Genomic DNA, 18,182 nt, shown 5'->3' with positions numbered 1-18,182 from the left:
ACACCATCCGCTTCATTTATAATAATAAAAAAGAATAAATCCTAAACAATTGTGATTGGTCCGTCCTGATTTGCGCTGAGAAAAGTATCAGGTACCACGTGACAAAGCCGTCAACGTACTGCTTCGTCAGTGTTCTTGACAACATTTTAAACCCGAACTATCACACTTACAGCTTTTAATAATCGCTAAAGAGCAAATTCTCAACGAACATTCGAAAAAGCATGAGCATTCTAATTGTTAACCCTCCATCCATACTAGATAACTAAGCCCCGCCCATCCTTACCATCAGTTTCATGCTGAATTTCCGTTCTTGTCGCTGACAATATTATTTGGATTTTCTATGGATGTTCTTTATTATCTGAGGAACGCATGACCAAATCAAAAGAGAAACATTAATTATTTTACTGAACGTGGCGTTATATATCCATTCCTGTAGCGGTTAGGAGGTCTTCTTATTTTTAGCGGCGTTGATACTAAAACCGAATTGGGTGAGTCTTAATCAATAATATAGTAAATACAGAGGAAACATATTTATTTTCCAGCCGGCCTCCTAGTTCGAGTAGGGTATAATGAAGTGTAGAGATTTGTTGTGGATGCAATGGATGTTGATTCGTATGATTAATACTATACCCAGGGTGAAATGGTGTAATCACAATTAAGATTATTTTGTATGGCCAAACGCTGTTTGGAACTGACACAAAATCTCTCTGACAGATCAGTGTATCAGCAGACATGTCATTCCCTCATCTGAACCAGATAGCCCAGCTGCCCCCTGGCATTTCCCCCACACAGTTTGCTGGGTTTCCCACTACTGTTCCTACAGGTAGATCATGAAGATACAAAATATGTATATTCATATATATTGACACTGATGTTCTTAATCTTTGTTTATTTTTATTTTTTCCTCAGCAAGTCCGATAATCCCAGTCCCTGTGGGAATGATGACTCCTTCTCCAGCGGTATTTAAAGAAACAGCTTAAACGTTTCTTTTGGTTTCCTTCATTTGTTTGAATATTAACCCTGTTACCAGCCTGAGAATCATTTCCTGGAATATTTCCAAGAAAATCAGGATGCATGGATCTGTTAGACAGGTTGTGTTCGTTATACTCTGTGCAGTTGTACTTTACTGTTTGTTCCTGAAATATGCTGCAGGTTTTGGTACAAACTGCAGTGCCAGTGGTTCAGAAGCTGACCAAGGACTTCACTGGCACCCGTAACAAGGACTCGGATGAAGGTACGGGTAACAACACAGGACCGACCACCACAGTGTTTGTGGGAAACATCTCAGAAAAGGCCTCTGACATGTTGGTGCGGCAGTTGTTGGCGGTGAGAGTTTGGAATTTCTTCTACACCTTTTATCTGCACAGTAATATTAAATCTTTTAGACACATTGCCTGTATAGAATTAGTTCTTTCCAGGAATAAAATTCTGTCATCTTTTACTCACTCTTATGTCATAGAGCACATCAATAGTAAACGGAAGTTCAAACTGACTTGCTTGATGCATGCGAACCATGCATTTGTTGCTGATTGATTTGCTCTATGTATGTGCGCTGATCAAAAATATCCTCACTTTTGTTTCGAAGATAAATGAAAGTCAGTGAGTTTTGAGCAATATAAGGGTGAGTAAATAAGGACAGAATTTAAATTTTCCTTGTAAGTTGATGAACACACTCTTTATTTGACCTGATGTTCATGGGAATGTCTGTGATATATTAGCTTAGAATGTTTCTAATTTTTCAATTTTTTCACAAAATACATTTTCCTCTCTTCTGCAGAAATGTGGTTTAGTCCTCAGCTGGAAAAGAGTCCAGGGGGCTTCTGGAAAACTGCAAGGTATAAAGAAAGACTATAATAATCATCAGTGCATAGTGTGTCAGTCTTTTGTAGTCCACTGTTATTGACAAAGATGCTATTGTTAAGTTCTAGCAATGCAATTCTTTTACAGACTTGATATTTTCAAATTTAGTTTGACTACATTAGGCCCAGCAGTTTAGATTTTTTTTAAGGCTCTCTATCCAGGATTGTGCTAATATTTGTTAACGTGGGCTTTCTTAGGCAAAATATGTTTAAAAAGAGCAGACCTTCAGCTTTCTAAATTTGTGTCATCTGTCCGCCCTGTCTGACCCAGTGTGGTGAACTTCATACATATTTATGTGTGTTTGTATGTGTAGCTTTTGGTTTCTGTGAGTACAAAGAGCCAGAGTCCACTCTGAGAGCTCTCCGACTGCTTCATGAGCTGCAAGTGGGTGATAAGAAGTTACTTGTGAAGGTGGACGCAAAGACCAAAGCTCAGCTGGATACCTGGAAGGCCAGTCAGAGGAGACGAAATGGGGTAAACCAAAAAATTTATATTTTCATTCAGCTAGGGCACATTAATTAAAATAACGAGCATGATTGAGCACCAAATCAGGATAACAGAATGATGTCTGAAGGATCATGTGACAGTAATGGCTGCTGACATCACAGGAATAAATTATATATTAAAATATATTAAAACAGTTATTTTGAATTGGAATAATATTTCACTGTATTACTGTTTCATTGTATTTTTGATTAAATAAATGAAGTGTTATGCAAAAGATACTTTCAGACATAAGAGAATTGAAAAAAAATAAAAAATAAATATGAATGCTTCTTACCTTTTTCATTTATGCAAAGAGTTTGTTGGTGCATGTCAGTCTCAGAGACCATCCCAGTTTAAAAGGAGTTTGTAGACCATGATAATTGTCTGTCACATACAAATACATATTCTCTATACAGGCTTGTCAGACTGGAGAAGAGGCTAAAGATGAAGAGGAGGAAGAGCTTCTGGATGAGGAGATGAAGCGGCGTGATCAGATGGTGAAAGGTGCCATAGAAAGTCTGATCCGGGAATACTCCAGCGAGCTCTCGGCCTCCTCACAGGATGCTGAAGCCCAACAACGCAAGAAACGTAGAGAGAAGAAGGAGGTATTTTTACTCTCAACATGGTTACCATACTGACCTAGCAGCCCTGTCATAATGACTTAACTGAAATACTGAGACATTTTCCAGAAAGTTTTAATTAAAGGAATACTCTGTCATCATTTACTCACCCTCGTGTAGTTTCAAACCCGTATTGCTTATTTGCTTGCTTTTTCAAAAGATATCATAGGACAGTAAGAATTCGGAAGAGTAATATAGCATTGAAATCAGTAAAGTCATAATTTTATGGTGTTTTGTTATGGTGTATTTTTTGTAGCTTGAAAGCTCCAGTCTCTGTTTATTGTAATTGTATTGAAAACATCAACTGATATATTATTAAAAATTCTAATTTTGTGTTCCACTGATGAAGGTCAGTTTTTTATACAACATAAGACTGAATAAATAATGACAGAATTTTTTATTTTTGGTGTAACTCTTACTTATTACTGCTCTTTAAGGTCATTTATTAAGATATAATTTATCTGCTTACATGGTCTAATCAGTTTTACTATCTCCCCCCGCCAGGATGATATAAATGCCATGGAGCTGGAAGATGACAAGCGAGACCTGATTTCCAGAGAGATTAGCAAATTCAGAGACACACACAAGGTAACACACTACTTTCTTTTTTTCTCTCTCTCCTTTTCTTTGCCTAGTCTGTGGACTGAAGACGGCCACATCTAAACTCACATTATTATAACGGAAACTACAACTCAGTAGAGTAACTTCACACAAATAAATCTGTAGGAATTTGAGATATCCTGCCCATTTTAGACAGCTGCATGAGGCAAATTTTTTAAATCCACAAAACAACATTGTTCACATTTTATTAGAAAAAATGCCTCATTTGATGTGTTATTTCACCTAGCAGCATCCAAGCAAAAGACTTGTCAGATTACAACTTTAGAAGCTGTTCTCTGAAAGAATGATTATAGAAAAGAGATGGCTGAAGCCTCTTAGATTGTTTCTCTGAGTGGCAACAATGGCAGCAGATGGGCAGGACCACTTCAGGCTAGATTTACCACACAAAAAGTGCATGAACGAACTGTAAACCTCCCTCTAAAGCTAATCTGTTCATTAAACCCCACCATTACGGTAGAGGTCATATGGTGACTAAAGCAAGATGAATCTCAGAGCTTTGGAAAAAGTTGCTGGAATAGAGGATGTAAGTATGAGCTTCCTTTTCTATTCTTCATATCTTGGGCGCCCCCTTCTGGAGGATCCACAAAGGTGCAACTGGCTCTGGGTCTCAGAAATGTGGCTCCGAGGATGCGGTAGTGTTAAAAAGACCAGCTGAAATGTAACACACTTTGATGTATTGACCTCAGGAGACAAACTGTAAGCCTGTGTGTGTGCGTTCAGCAGAAGTTGCTCAATAAACCATATTTTTGGAAGGTGTTGTGTGGGCAGAGCTCAGTGAACCTTTGTGAGTCCTCTGTGTAAAAGCGTGGTTTTGGTGAGAAATGCAGTACTGAATAACCACTGCAGTATTTTTCACTGCAGTCTGAGGGGGGCGCCCTTTCACAGCACGCACAAAGCTGAAGATTCCTCAGGTAAGAAGTCATATTTCTTTCTTGTCCCATTCCTTCTTTCTCTCTGTTTCTATCTGTTGATTTTTTTTTTTCTACATCACATTTGATACAATAATACTTTACAACCTTGATATGTTATCCGAATAGAATTTGCTCTTATCTGTGTATTTAAGGCAGTCATATTATGAGGAATCTGCTTGATTATATGATGAAAAACAGACTGATTAAAAAGGTCTCTAATCGTTTAACAATGTCATGCCAGCTTATTGAGACTTAAGTAAAACTATATCGAACCTGACCACAAAACTATAAGTTAAAAGAGACAGAAGTAAAATAGCCCTAAGGGTCAGTGCGAGGGTAGAAAATGGGGATGTACAGACTATTTAAATGTGTAAGTGGAAAAAATTATTAATAAAAGGTATTATCTATGACCCCCCCCCCCCTCAAAATAAGAGATATAAAAATAATAAAATAAAAGCTACTGTCTCACCTAGTTGTCATTTGTTTATTGAGAGGTAAGTTCACTAAGAATATACTTTGCATATAAAATTTTTGGCTCACTAAATTTCAGCATCAGTCCCACATTTTTCAATCCCACTTTTTTTGTGCACATCTTTTGGTCATGCTCCTCATTTCTCTCTTTTTTTTTCTTGCATTTCCTCTCTTTTGTCAGCGTTCACCATTCGGAGCAGAGAGTTCTTGTGCTCAGCAATCATTCAGTAAAGCAGACAAAATCTTTTCTATTGCCATGGCTATTTGAAACTTGTTTTTTCCTGTAACCTCTGTCTCTGCATGGTCAGCGTCTGTATTTATATTTGTTTGTATTTGTTGGGTGACTGAGGCCTGAGGGACAACAGAAGACGACTCTTGGGTGAGATTCCACCTCTCTGATTTCATTCATTTTTGCCCAAAGTGAATGTATTTGGATGATACAGTGTATTACAGATCTCTGCGAAACCAATTTAAAAATAAATCAGTGATTGGAAATAATGAACATCGCTTTAAAATCTGATGTTGAATTATGAGAGAAATACGCAGTTTGTTTGGAGTAAGGATGTACAAGTTCGATACTAACATAAAGAAGTGTAGTATCAGTCAATTTGGTAACCGAGGACTGTCTGACTGACAGATTCATATTCCTGTGTCTGAACAGTCCGTCTTGGTATTCATGTAAAGGGTCAGTTTGTCTTAAAGGAATGGACAAAGAATACCTTTGAAGTGTAAATGCAACCATATAGATCTGTTGCTGTGCATTATGTTGTTATTATTAATACCACACTGCTGTCTGCTACTTTGCTTTTTTTAAGTTTTGTTAATTTATATTCACATTTTTACTGTCCAAATTAATATATATAAAGTGCTGTCAAGATAGTCGATTAATTGCGATTAATCACATCCTAAATAAGTTTGTGTACACAATATATGCATGTGCTGTGTATATTGAAATTGATATGTATAAATATATACATATGATTTATATTATACATAAATATAAACATATGTTTCTATATTTCTTTCATATATACATGTATGTGTGTGCATTTATATAAACATATAAATATACTCAGTACACACACTTAATGTGTTAACACAGACATTTATTTCAAACATGATTAATCGTGGTTAATCTATTTGACATATAATACATATATACACATACAATTTTTTTGAAAGAACACATTAACACAATCTCACCAACCCCAAACTTTTGAACATGGTGAATTTATAAAACGTATTAGTTTTTGCTGTTGCAATGAAATTGATATTCTACTCATATTGGTACAGACTACAGATTTATTTATTTTAGTATCAGAGCAACTCTGGTAGTGAGTATGTTTAAGTATATTTGTATGTATGTGAACTAACCTACCCTACCTCTTTTAAAGGCCTGGCAATGAAACCATCTCTGAGTGAATGAAACCATCCACTGTGTAGTCTCTTCAAGTCATTCATATAGAAAGCCTCTTTAGTGCAGTGTGGCCTCTTTATCCTACCATGAAAACTATTATTTGCTTTACTTGAAATATTTCAGATGTTTTTTTTTTCATGGTTTCTCCAAAATCATGTGTAGAAGGATGAAACTTAATGTGGGAGAGGAATATCTGTTTGAGTGTAAGTGTTGAAATCATGAGATTTTCATCATACTGAGACACTGGCTTCATTATTTAAACCTCTTTCTGTTTCCAGGGAGATTCTGGAACTTTGCCCTTCTTCTATATGTGTGTTCTCACACTTACATGAACTAATATCTCTGTTTCCCCACCGGAACCCTGCAGAAACTAGAGGAGGAGAAGGAGAGAGAACGGGAGCAGATTGAGAAAGAGAGGAGAGAAAGAGACAAAGAGAGAGAGCGAGAGAAAGAGCGACGTGATCGGGAGAGAGAGAAGGAGCGGGAGAGAGAGAGACAGAAGGAGCGAGAAAAGGAGCGAGAGAGAGAGCGAGAACGAACGAAGGAGAGAGAACGGGTGAAAGAGAGAAGTCGTGATCGCAGTAAAGACAGAAGCAGATCAAGGTGTGTATGACTATAGAATCTGTACAAGCATCTGTATTTTTTACCTGACCAAAAAGTTTGACCAGAATATTGCATAATAAAGTTGTGCAAACTATGACAATGTGCAAGATTTTCTTTTTTTCTTTATTTTTTAATTATTTTCTATTTTACTTAAAAAAAAAATGCACATAACATAATTAATTTGTAGCGAAAATCGTTCTATGTTATTTAAAAAGACGTCACGGAATCAGAATTATTTTGTGGCTTTTAGTGCATGTCTGTCCATATTAAAGAAGTTGACAACTTGCTAGTGTATTCCTGAAAGTTCAGCTATATACACATTTGAAATGTATGGGCTTCTGGGAAAAACAAATGAAAATAACTTTATTTGTACAGCACCCTTCAAGTAGTGTTTCTCATATTGCTTCATATGATATAATGTGCAGAGCACACAAAACTGTAGTTTATAAATAATTAAAAGAAATACAACAATTTTAAAAGTAAGTATGAAAATAGTAAATAAAACAAAAACTGTCCATCATAAAATATTAATATAATGTATTTTACATAAAAATAAAAAATATAGAAAATATAGAATAAAGGTGTTAGATAAAGCTAGTATTTGTAATATTTCATTTCATGGGGTTTAGTCTTCTAAAGTAGAATATTTAGACATTTCTCAAACAATCTAAAATGTTCAGCTAGTATCTTTGTCTCTATATTCTTTGTAAGTGTTGTTTATCTTCTGTAAGTAGTGTAATTGCTAGTTTCTAATGTACAGAATAAATGTTGTGTGTGGGCGCGTTGTGTTTTGAAGGGAGAAGATTCGAGAAGAGAAGAAAAGAGAGCGTGAGGAAGATGAGGAGGAGGCGTATGAACGACGGAAACTGGAGAGGAAGCTACGTGACAAAGAAGCAGCCTATCAGGAGGTTTGGAATCAAAAATGTACTGTTTTAGATGATTATAATGGAACATCATGGATTTCCTTGATCTTTGCACTTTAAAAATTTGATCTACTCTAAATGGTCATGTTAAACTAATGTATTAAGTTTTGGTCGAGAAAAGTGCAGAAAGGCTGGTGAAAGAAAATTTGTGCCATTCCAGGGCCCTGCTTCTGTCTCTGGAGCTCTGTAGTGTCCTTCTTCTAGATCATCTGTCCTCTTTTATTCTCAAATGGAGGACAAACAGATCTGTGCTTGTAACCGAACACAGTAAGATAATGTGATGTTTGTCTTTTACAGCGCCTGAAGAACTGGGAGATCAGAGAGAGGAAAAAAGCAAGGGATTACAGTAAAGAAACAGAGAGAGAAGAGGAAAGAAACAGAGAGATGGTAAGAATAAATGTATAAAAACTATTAGTTATCAGAGTCTATCTATACACATGATGATAGAGGTAAAAACTTTTTTTACTATGTATTTTTGCTGAAATGGTCACTTTTTTATCAATTTAATGCATTCTTGATGAATAAAAATATTAATTTCTTAAAAAAAAAAAAGTATTTCTGTACCCAAGCCTTTGACCGTTAGTGTACATATATTTTTACTAAAACATTTTTGCCATCTTTTTGTCTGATCTTTTTTTTGTCATATTTTTGAGTCATAGTAGAAGGAAGGAAATTAGTCTAATGATACACTCTGTAGGAAACTTAATGGCTACAAATCCATCAATATATGTCTTGGCCCTAATTAGTTCCAAGAGAAAATTATTCAAATAAAACGATTTATTCCCTGCAGACTAAAGAAGCCAAGCGCCTGAAAGAGTTCCTGGAGGATTATGATGATGACAGAGATGATCCCAAATACTACAGGTACAAACCCAATGAAATGATGCAAATACTTACATGTCAAGGTAGTTGAATAACAGTAATGCAGTTTTTACTCTGCAAGATTATGAAAAAGGTCTCAAAATATAAATATTTTAAATTTATCATTTTACAGTGACCATAGTTGACGAAAAAACCCATATATTATGTTGTGTTCAAATACATTATCTCTATATTATGTCAATAATTCTTGTCTTGCTGTCTTTTTGTCTCTCTCAGGGGCAGTGCATTGCAGAAGCGATTGAGAGATAGAGAAAAAGAGCTGGAATTAGATGAGAGGGACAGAAAAAGAGAGAAAGATGAGTTGGAGGAGATCAGACAGAGACTCCTAGCAGAAGGACACCCAGACCCTGATGCTGAACTTCAGAGGGTGTGTATGTGTGTGCGTTTTTATGTCTGCATTCATTTGCGTCTGTGCGTCTAACTTTGTTTTTTGCCTTAAAGATAGAGCAGGAGGCAGAGAAACAGCGGCAGCCTCCTCTAAAGCAAGAGCAGAGCGAGGAGGTGCTGCACATCTCCCATGAGGAGCATCAGAGAAAAGAAGGCGTGGAGCAAGAGGCGTACTCCTCAGACAATAACATCACAGACCGAGAGGAAGACGAAGAGGAGGACGATGATGACCGAGAGGTCAAGCCATGTTTGAAGCCCACACTCAGACCTGTTCCAGCGGCACCCTCTATCTCTTCAGCCAGTGGCAATGCCACGCCCCTCACACCTGGCAGCGAATCACCACATGGCGTCACGTTGCATGAGAATGCTTCACATGAGGCCCCGCCCACAGAGGAGCTCAGGCCTAAAATAGGCCTCAGTCTCAAACTAGGTCTGTGTGTTACTTGAATGATTTTTTTCTGTAAGGAATTGACAAAAGCATTGGAGCTGATGTGCAACAAATTCAGATTTAGTGAGGCATTTCTTATATAGGAATAGGAATATAGAAATTACTTTATTATTATGGTTGAGCTTGACCCCTAACCCTTGTTTTAAACATCTAAACCTTGATAGTAGTTACTTCAGCCTGAACCACTGAACAACTCAGTTCAGATGTTTTTTTGATAATTTCATCCTTACATTTGTCATAATTCTATCTATCTATCTATCTATCTATCTATCTATCTATCTATCTATCTATCTATCTATCTATCTATCTATCTATCTATCTATCTATCTATCTATCTATCTATCTGTCTGTCTGTCTGTCTGTCTGTCTGTCTGTCTGTCTGTTTTGTCTATTTATCCTATTTTTATTTAGTCTATTTTTATTTACCCCACCGTTCAAAGGTTTGGCGTCTTTTATTTTTTTAAAGAAATTAATACAGCAAGGATGCATTATTGATCGAAACTGACAGTAAAACATTTGTAATGTTACAAATGGTTTCTATTTCAAATAAATTCTGTTCTTTTGAACTCTCTTTATCAAAAAAATCCTGAAAAAAAAAAAACTTTTTAAAATAGAAAACAGATGAAACTGTAAAAATATTATATTTCACAACATTTTTGTTTTTACTGTATTTTTTATCAAATAAATACAGCCTTAGTGAGCATAGGAGACTTTCTCTTAAAAACAAAACAAAACAAAAATCTTACCGACTATAAATTTTGAATGGTAGTGTACATTGATAAGATATTCAGTATTTAGAATTATTTACAGAAAGTTTTTCTTCTCCTTTGCAATAAATGGTTTCAAACTGCTTTTTGTCTCTCAGGTGCTGTAAGCAGTCCTAAATTGCCCCAGGCAGGAAGACGAAAGGCTCTTGCTGCGGTGGACAGCGTGTTTAATAAGTTTGATGAGGAGGAGGCGGAGGAAGCACCCAAAAAGAGGAAACTGGTACCTCTTGACTACAGTGAGGATGAGAGAGGATGCCTTAGCCTAGATGGAGCAGAGGTCACAGGGTCACGGCCTGGTGTAAACACAGAAGAGAAACGAAAACATATCAAGAGTCTGATTGAGAAAATTCCCACAGTCAAACAAGAGCTGTTTAATTATCCACTGGACTGGAACATGGTGGACACAGTGAGAGAAAAGCTATTACACAAGCTATTAGTGTGACCACTTTAAATGGCTGTTTATTTGTATATTGTGGCTTATATTAAACAGTTTATGTAGACGTGTGTGCATGTAATGTATTGATGACTCTTTTGCCCGCACAGACATTGATGGACAGGAGGATCCGCCCCTGGATCAATAAGAAAATCATAGAATACATTGGAGAAGAGGAAGCCACACTAGTTGACTTTGTTTGTTCAAAGGTGTGTGTTTGTGTCTGTATCTTAGTAGGAATATTGTCTGTTTTCCATTCTTTGTATTAATGTGTTCTGTCTTGTTGCAGGTCATGGCTCACAGCACACCAGATGGAATTCTGGATGATGTTGCCATGGTAAATAGCACATTTAAAAATGGATTGATATTTGCACATACTCCTAATAAATAATATTGGGTGAATCTCACAAAACCTGTCATGTCAGTATCATGTTTCACCCTTATTATATTATATTATATTATATTATATTATATTATATTATATTATATTATATTATATTATATTATATTATATTATATTATATTATATATATATAGTAGAATGATATTTAGAATATATTATATTATTAGTCAAATTTAATATTTCTTTTCATGACAGTTAAGCACATTTCTCATTACCAGTGTGTTTCTTACAGGTACTGGATGAGGAAGCAGAAGTGTTCATAGTGAAAATGTGGAGGCTTCTGATCTATGAAACAGAGGCCAAGAAAATCGGCCTGGTGAAATAACATGGAGGAAGAGAATCTGGCATCACTATCCTGCTTTTAGAGCCTTTAAATTAAAGTATGGTGGATGAACACCACAGACTGATGCACTTCAACTCTTCCTGTATACTCCAGAGGATTAACTGCACAGCTACTGGTGCGAATGTGTGTGTGCATGTGCACACTGGTGTGTGTGTGTGTGTGTGTGTGTGTATATGTGTATAAAAGGCATGTGCCATTTGGTCTGACTGCATTGCCAAAACCGTGTAAAAGTCAAAAGCTTCTTTTAATGCCCAGATTAAATGGGGAGTCTAGTTTGGCTGGCTGTTTTCCGTTTGACTTAGTTGCAGTTTTTATTTAATTATTTTCAGTCTCCAATTTTTAGCACAACCAATTTATATCAGCTTACATTTTTTCCCGTTTATGATTTGAGTGAACTCCGTTAGATATTACTGTCTACCTGCCTCATTACAGGAAAATATGATGATTTTGTGTGCTGTATTATTATACAAACAAACAATGTTTGAATATTTAAAATAGGATTAAATATTTCACTGTAAACAAGCTGAATGAAGCCATACCTGTGGAGATATGGGATTTTCTCCAGGTTTGTCTGGTTTTTGCGGCAGTGGTTTTGAATGTGGTGTATTTTGCACATACCAGCCCATCTGAAGGTTTGTTTCCATGGTGATTGATTTGACTTTGAAATATTAAAATGTCTGATTTTCTAAACTAGAACCACTTCTGTTGCTACTTTGATCTTTTTTGCTTTTACAATTCTCAGATTGAAATCGTTGCTGACCAGAGGAGTCACAGAAAACAAATAACATTATATAATGTATTTTTATGACTTAATGGTTAATGCTAAACAAATCAGTGCTTCGATGAATTGGGGAGACTAGGGCAAGTTGACACAGGGTAACTATATTTTGAGTCGAAGGTTCAGATACTAAAAAAGTACTTTTTCTATAATTTTGTTCTCTGGACAAAGAAATATTCATAAATCTCGTGTTTATTTTATACAATTTACAAAATGAATTAATGTTTTTTTTTCCCCAACAGAAACTAAATTTTCTTTTTAATCTTGCAGTTCCATTAAGTGTTTTGTCCTTCATATTTATTTATTAATTTTTATTTTATTTTTATTTTTTTTATTTTGCTTAAAAGACATTAAACAGCAGCTATATAATAGAGTATCTAGTTGCAGGTTCCCACTGTGAGAAATAAAACTTCAGCGTGTCAGTATAAGTTCCCTAGGTAATGATGGAAATGTTCAGTTGTCAGTCAATTGTTAAAAAAAAAAGCTATTAAAAAATCTTTCTTTCTTGTCTTTGTTGCAGCTGTAGTGAAATTTCTATGGGTGGCGCAATTACTCAGGGATGCCGGTGAGCGCCTCAGCGACAAACTGAGAACTAAATGTTGAGTGACTAATGCTAATTCAGAAACGTTCTATTCAGTGTTTTTATTTAGCACATACGTTCTTCCTGTGAAAAAGACCTGTGATGTATGAATCAACTTGGACTTTATGGAAAAATCCAGTATCTTGTGGACTGTGCAAGTAACAGGTGAGTGAACGACCATGTGATTTACGTACGTTACTGGTGTAATAAACTGTTTAACTCGTAGCTTCACAACAATTGCCTGTGAGGAAAAAAAAAAGATTTTACATCTATATATTTTTACCAGTTGTTAAGCTGTAATCGCAAAACTTTACGACAAGATTTTCACCTGTTCATAACCGATGTTTTGGTTACTGCACCATTGACGGAAAATTACAATTTGCGTTGCGCGAGAAAAACTTTTAAAAAGTATCAATAATAATAACAGAAGTGAGCCCGAAACAATATATATCAATTCTTATAAAAAGCCAACCCCCCCCACCCATATTCTTTTAATTCACTCTCTATTCACTACTATTGGTCTTTTGTAAGTTGGGCAAAAGAGTTGTTAAAAACAGGTTGGAAATGGCAGGAAACACCAGGCGAGATATAGTAATAAAGGATCTGGGGTTACAGAGCGAGCGAGAGAGAGAAAGAAAGAGGTGCACAGGGAGGAGGGGGGAGACCTGTTACTGCTGTAGCAACTGCGCGCTTTCACTGCGCAAAAGCGCACAGAAATGTTATCTGCTTGAATCAAAATAGCATTCTCTTGACTCGTTTTCTTATCAAAGCTTTTTTTTTTCAAGACAAGATGTATTAATTTTACTCTCTTAGCATGTCTTTAGTATTTACGAAGTTGATCAGAATCCTCTTTTGACATAAGAGGACTCTGCGACTCCATGCGCCTTTTCTTACAACTCACCGCCTAACATTTAACGCCATTTAAATGTTTTGAGACTAGGGCTGCGAGGATGTGGACGCTTCCGAGGACCCGGTTCGCGCACTGTAACGGCTCGTCGAGCAGCGACGAGAAAGAAATCGCCGTAAACATCGGCGGCGTGCGGCTGGTGCTGTGCGGAGACATTCTGAACCGCTATCCGGACAGCAGGCTCGCCGAACTAGTGAACTGCTCAACTCGGAGTTTTGATGTCATTTCCTCGCTCTGCGATGATTACGACCCTGGAAAACGAGAATTCTACTTCGACAGAGATCCCGACTCGTTTAAATGCATCGTGGAAGTGTATTACTTTGGAGAGATCCATATGAAGCGCGGAATCTGTCCTATTTGTTTTATCAAAGAGATGGAGTTTTGGAAGATCGACTTGAGCTACTTGGACGAATGCTGCAAGAGTGACTTGACTGAGAAGGAGGAAGAGTTGGCAGAGATTGCAGACAAGGTGAAACTGATCCTGGATGATCTGGACTGTGACCCTAACGTGAGCCGCACTGAAAGGTGGCAGAAGTTCCTCTGGAAGCTCATGGAGAAACCGGAGTCCTCGCTCCCCGCGCGCGTAATTGCCGTCGTGTCCTTCCTGTTCATCCTAGTCTCATCTTTGGTGATGTGTCTCGGGACCATACCGGACCTCCAGGTGGAGGATTCCGAGGGGAACCGCGTTGAGCACCCGACCCTGGATGCTATCGAGACAGCGTGCATCGGCTGGTTCACGGTAGAGTACGTGCTGCGCCTCGCATCGTCCCCAAACAAGGTGCGCTTCGCGCTCTCCTTCATGAACATGATAGACTTCTTGGCCATCCTGCCGTTCTACGTGGTGCTGGTTCTCACGTACCTCGGCACGGCCATGATGGAGCTGGTCAACGTGCAGCAGGCGGTGCAGGCGCTCCGCATCATGCGCATTGCGCGGATCTTCAAGCTAGCGCGACATTCTTCTGGCCTGCAGACGCTCACGTACGCGCTCAAACGGAGCTTCAAGGAGCTGGGGCTGCTCCTCATGTACATGGGAGTGGGCATCTTCGTGTTCTCCGCGCTCGGGTACACCATGGAGCAGAGCCACCCGGAGACGCTGTTCAGAAGCATCCCGCAGTCCTTCTGGTGGGCCATTATCACCATGACCACCGTCGGCTATGGGGACATCTACCCAAAAACCACCCTAGGCCGGTGCAACGCGGCCATCAGCTTCCTGTGCGGGGTGATCGCCATAGCGCTGCCCATCCACCCCATCATCAACAATTTCGTCATCTATTACAACAAGCAGAAGGTGCTAGAAACCGCCGCCAAGCACGAGCTGGAACTCATGGAGCTGCGCGCACTCGAGCTCGCGGTGGGAAGCTCCTCGCGCCGGTCTGACGCGCCCGGGAACGCGTGGGAAGGTGCCATGCGCGCGTCGCGTAGCGATACATACATTCCGCTCCTTTCGGGAGCGCACAGAACTGAGAGGGAGCCCGTGAAGAAGAAGAAAAGCCTGACTTAGGCCACAAGTGAAAGAAACTTGCAAAGCAGTTTACGTTTCACGAGAGCTTGTGTGATTTTGATCATTGTGCGCTATAAACTGCTGTGCTGCAGTGTGACCGTCAAGCTGCTTGTGGTGTTTTCACTGGACATCAAAAGTCAGTTCCTCTTCAAAAGTGTTATTTTGTCTTTATTAAATAAAGTGCATGTCAAACTTCGCGCGTATGTGTTTTAGATATCAAAATATTTACAGCAGCATAATCAGAATCATACTTAACAAACACACATGTACAATGAGCTACAGGTATGAAATCAGTATCATACATGACCATCCTCCTGAGGTGACTGTAGAAGTTGTAAGTGTAAAAATATGAAGGATTTACATGACACAAACCAAATTTGAGGTAAGAAAGTATGATTTTATTTTTTATTTTTATTTTACGTCATGTTAATGGATAGTATACGATTACATTGATATTGTGAATTGAAGTTAAATCAAAATTGTGATGAGGGTAACAAACTTTATTAGCAAAATTCAATTTTTATACATGTGTAGGCCTATTTATTTATGTATGTATTTATTCATTTCTTAGTATTAGTGTTACCACTCTTCCCAGTAGTGGGTTAGATTTTAAGAGCATCACTCCTTGAACTTGACATTAACTTTTATAATATATATTTCATCAAATGCAGATTTTATTGGTTGCTAGGATGCAACTGTCTGATGACAAACACCAACCATCTGTCTATTTTTATAATACTGGTGTTTTTTTTCTCCATTCTCAGTATTATAAGGACTTACAAGCATGTAGACATGAGAAAGATATTCTCAGACATTCTTTTCTGGAAGGAAGAGTGTGCAACACAGGTGTTGGTGGAGCTACAGGTGAGTCTTGCCTTTTAAGCAAAAAATCTTCAAATTAAATAATTTACACAGTCCTCAACTTTCTCATTCTCTCTCTTCCTCTCTATATCTGTCTCATAACCTCTACACAGTGATCAGATTTCAGGTGGCCAGTGTTAAATAAATACATTTGTAAATGGGGTCCAAATCAAATTGTAATTACTTGCAGCATATTTAGAGGTAAATGCATGCAACCACAGTGTAAAATAACTGTATTTGTCCTTGCATTATAGTGTTGTTCACAAGTGCACTATTTGCTCAGGTTTGCTTAAAAGCACACTGCTCCTAAGTGGTTAGCACAAAAGGTGTTTGAATAGTGAGCTGAGATTCTAAAATGTTGCTTTTTCACCATTTTGCTTTACAAAATACATCAAGAGTTTTACTCTTGTCCTTATGTTGCCGTTTCCTGATGTCCAATTCCTGACTCAACATTCCAGCACAGAGATAAAAACAAATGAGTCACAGAATCCACCCAAACATGCCGGAATTCAGCGAAGGGCCACTGGAGGCTAAGAATAGGACCCCCCAGCATGATGTGGGCTGGTGTCAGTCATGAGAACCGATACTGAGCGTTTATGGAGGGAATGTGTCTGGTTGTTATATAGAGAAGCATTTGAACATGTCTGCACGGCAGGGGGTTCTCACATACACCCTCGAAATGCTCCGACAAGATGGCTTCCCTGGCACCTACAAGCGTGATGAGATAGCTGACATGGTTTAGATTCGCAGCATGAGGAGTATGGGTGTGCTTCTATGTGGATTTGTGTGGTTAGTTGAAAGGTTTCTTTTGGTGTGTACCTTTTATTTTGTTCTCTGCAATGTGTACTTCTTTTGTATAACAGTTTTAGTGTTTCTGAAAGTTTATACTGATTATTTTTAATTTGATTTCTGTACATGTACAGGTTTGAAGCTTTAATTCTTGCACAGTGAGGTGAGCCCACCTGTGCTATCCTCTTTGTCCCCCATCACCATTACTAAGGTTAGAGGACATCTGTTAATTAACAGGATCTAAACTAAGCTCAGCCATAATGATGCCACCAAATTTTGTTTCCATCTGGAACTGTTGTAATTTTCTGATTGATAATAAGAGTGTTTACCTAAGTCTGTTCCATAAACTCTGATAATTTATGCAGGATTCACATGGCTAGGAAACCCAGGAATATCGGAATATAAAAAAATCTAAAAGAGTTTTATTGAAATTTATAGAAATCATTAGCTGTAGATGATAAAAGTAATAAAAGGTCTAATGTGTATAATTGGCAATATCAAATAAGTTGATAGCTTTTCACCAGTACATTTTTGTAACTTTTCCTATGAATATGTACATCTATCTATCTATCTATCTATCTATCTGTCTATCTGTCTGTCTGTCTGTCTGTCTGTCTAATCTCATTAATGCTAACAGTCTCTATACTATTTCTATTCTATCCACTTGTTTTCTTTTATTTGTATATATATATAAAAAAGTGACCCTCCAATACGAGCAGCTATTCTATTTCTGTTGTTTACTTTATATTTATTATGATAAATAACGTGCACAGACATTTTGAGGGGCAGGGACTTAAGTGGAAAAAAAGGGCACTTCTCATATTTATTTAAAAAAAAATTCTAAAAAAATAGTTAAATATATTAACACAACTCTAACTTACTTAGCAATTTACTTTAATTCCTTCACACTCACCCAATTTTTTCATGTTGTTTCATTTTTCAGCCGATGTCTACAAAATAATCAGTTCACAATGTTATGATTACACTTACTGTACCACACACACACACACACACACACACACACACACACACACACAAACTGATGGTGACAAGAAATGTTTCACATTAAGATCTATCAGCATACAACATACTAATAGAATGGATAGTTATTAGATAAGCAGCCTGAGATCAAAATGATGAAGTTATTGTTTAAGGCAGGACACTTCATGTTCTGATCAATTTTGAGATTTA

The 18,182-nt window shown here is 37.5% G+C and overlaps 2 protein-coding genes across 3 annotated transcripts; both read left to right on the top strand.

The window, feature by feature from the left end:
• Positions 1 to 312: 312 nt before the first annotated feature.
• LOC109044967 (RNA-binding protein 25-like) lies at positions 313 to 12,268 on the top strand. Of its 2 annotated transcripts, none has more exons than XM_042737119.1 (18): positions 313 to 488; positions 720 to 823; positions 910 to 959; positions 1,153 to 1,326; positions 1,778 to 1,835; positions 2,174 to 2,334; positions 2,763 to 2,951; positions 3,471 to 3,554; positions 6,754 to 6,989; positions 7,786 to 7,897; positions 8,210 to 8,299; positions 8,703 to 8,776; positions 9,011 to 9,161; positions 9,236 to 9,611; positions 10,495 to 10,802; positions 10,940 to 11,038; positions 11,119 to 11,166; positions 11,465 to 12,268. In XM_042737119.1, the coding sequence occupies exons 2-18, from the start codon at positions 733 to 735 to the stop codon at positions 11,555 to 11,557; spliced, it is 2,394 nt and encodes a 797-aa protein (XP_042593053.1). In that variant the 5' UTR covers positions 313 to 488; positions 720 to 732; the 3' UTR covers positions 11,558 to 12,268. The 2 variants fall into 2 exon arrangements, with proteins under 2 accessions (XP_042593053.1, XP_042593052.1); XM_042737118.1 differs by having other exon boundaries at positions 715 to 823.
• Positions 12,269 to 12,413: 145 nt separating this feature from the next.
• Positions 12,414 to 15,537, top strand: LOC109044968 (potassium voltage-gated channel subfamily F member 1-like). The gene has a single exon (XM_042737120.1). The coding sequence runs from the start codon at positions 13,884 to 13,886 to the stop codon at positions 15,339 to 15,341; it is 1,458 nt and encodes a 485-aa protein (XP_042593054.1). The 5' UTR covers positions 12,414 to 13,883; the 3' UTR covers positions 15,342 to 15,537.
• Positions 15,538 to 18,182: the final 2,645 nt, after the last annotated feature.

The sequence above is a fragment of the Cyprinus carpio genome, chromosome B13 (genome assembly GCF_018340385.1).
Source record: "Cyprinus carpio isolate SPL01 chromosome B13, ASM1834038v1, whole genome shotgun sequence".
In the NCBI taxonomy this organism is placed as follows: Eukaryota; Metazoa; Chordata; class Actinopteri; order Cypriniformes; family Cyprinidae; genus Cyprinus; species Cyprinus carpio.
This window is presented reverse-complemented; position numbering and strand designations above follow the sequence as displayed.

Excerpts from the sequence above, each read along its gene's own strand:
- LOC109044967 (XM_042737119.1), top strand. The coding sequence starts at position 733 with ATGTCATTCCCTCATCTGAACCAGATAGCCCAGCTGCCCCCTGGCATT. Across the intron at positions 960-1,152 it reads TGATGACTCCTTCTCCAGCG|GTTTTGGTACAAACTGCAGT; the intron begins GTATTTAAAGAA and ends AATATGCTGCAG. Across the intron at positions 11,167-11,464 it reads TTCTGGATGATGTTGCCATG|GTACTGGATGAGGAAGCAGA; the intron begins GTAAATAGCACA and ends TGTTTCTTACAG.
- LOC109044968 (XM_042737120.1), top strand. The coding sequence starts at position 13,884 with ATGTGGACGCTTCCGAGGACCCGGTTCGCGCACTGTAACGGCTCGTCG.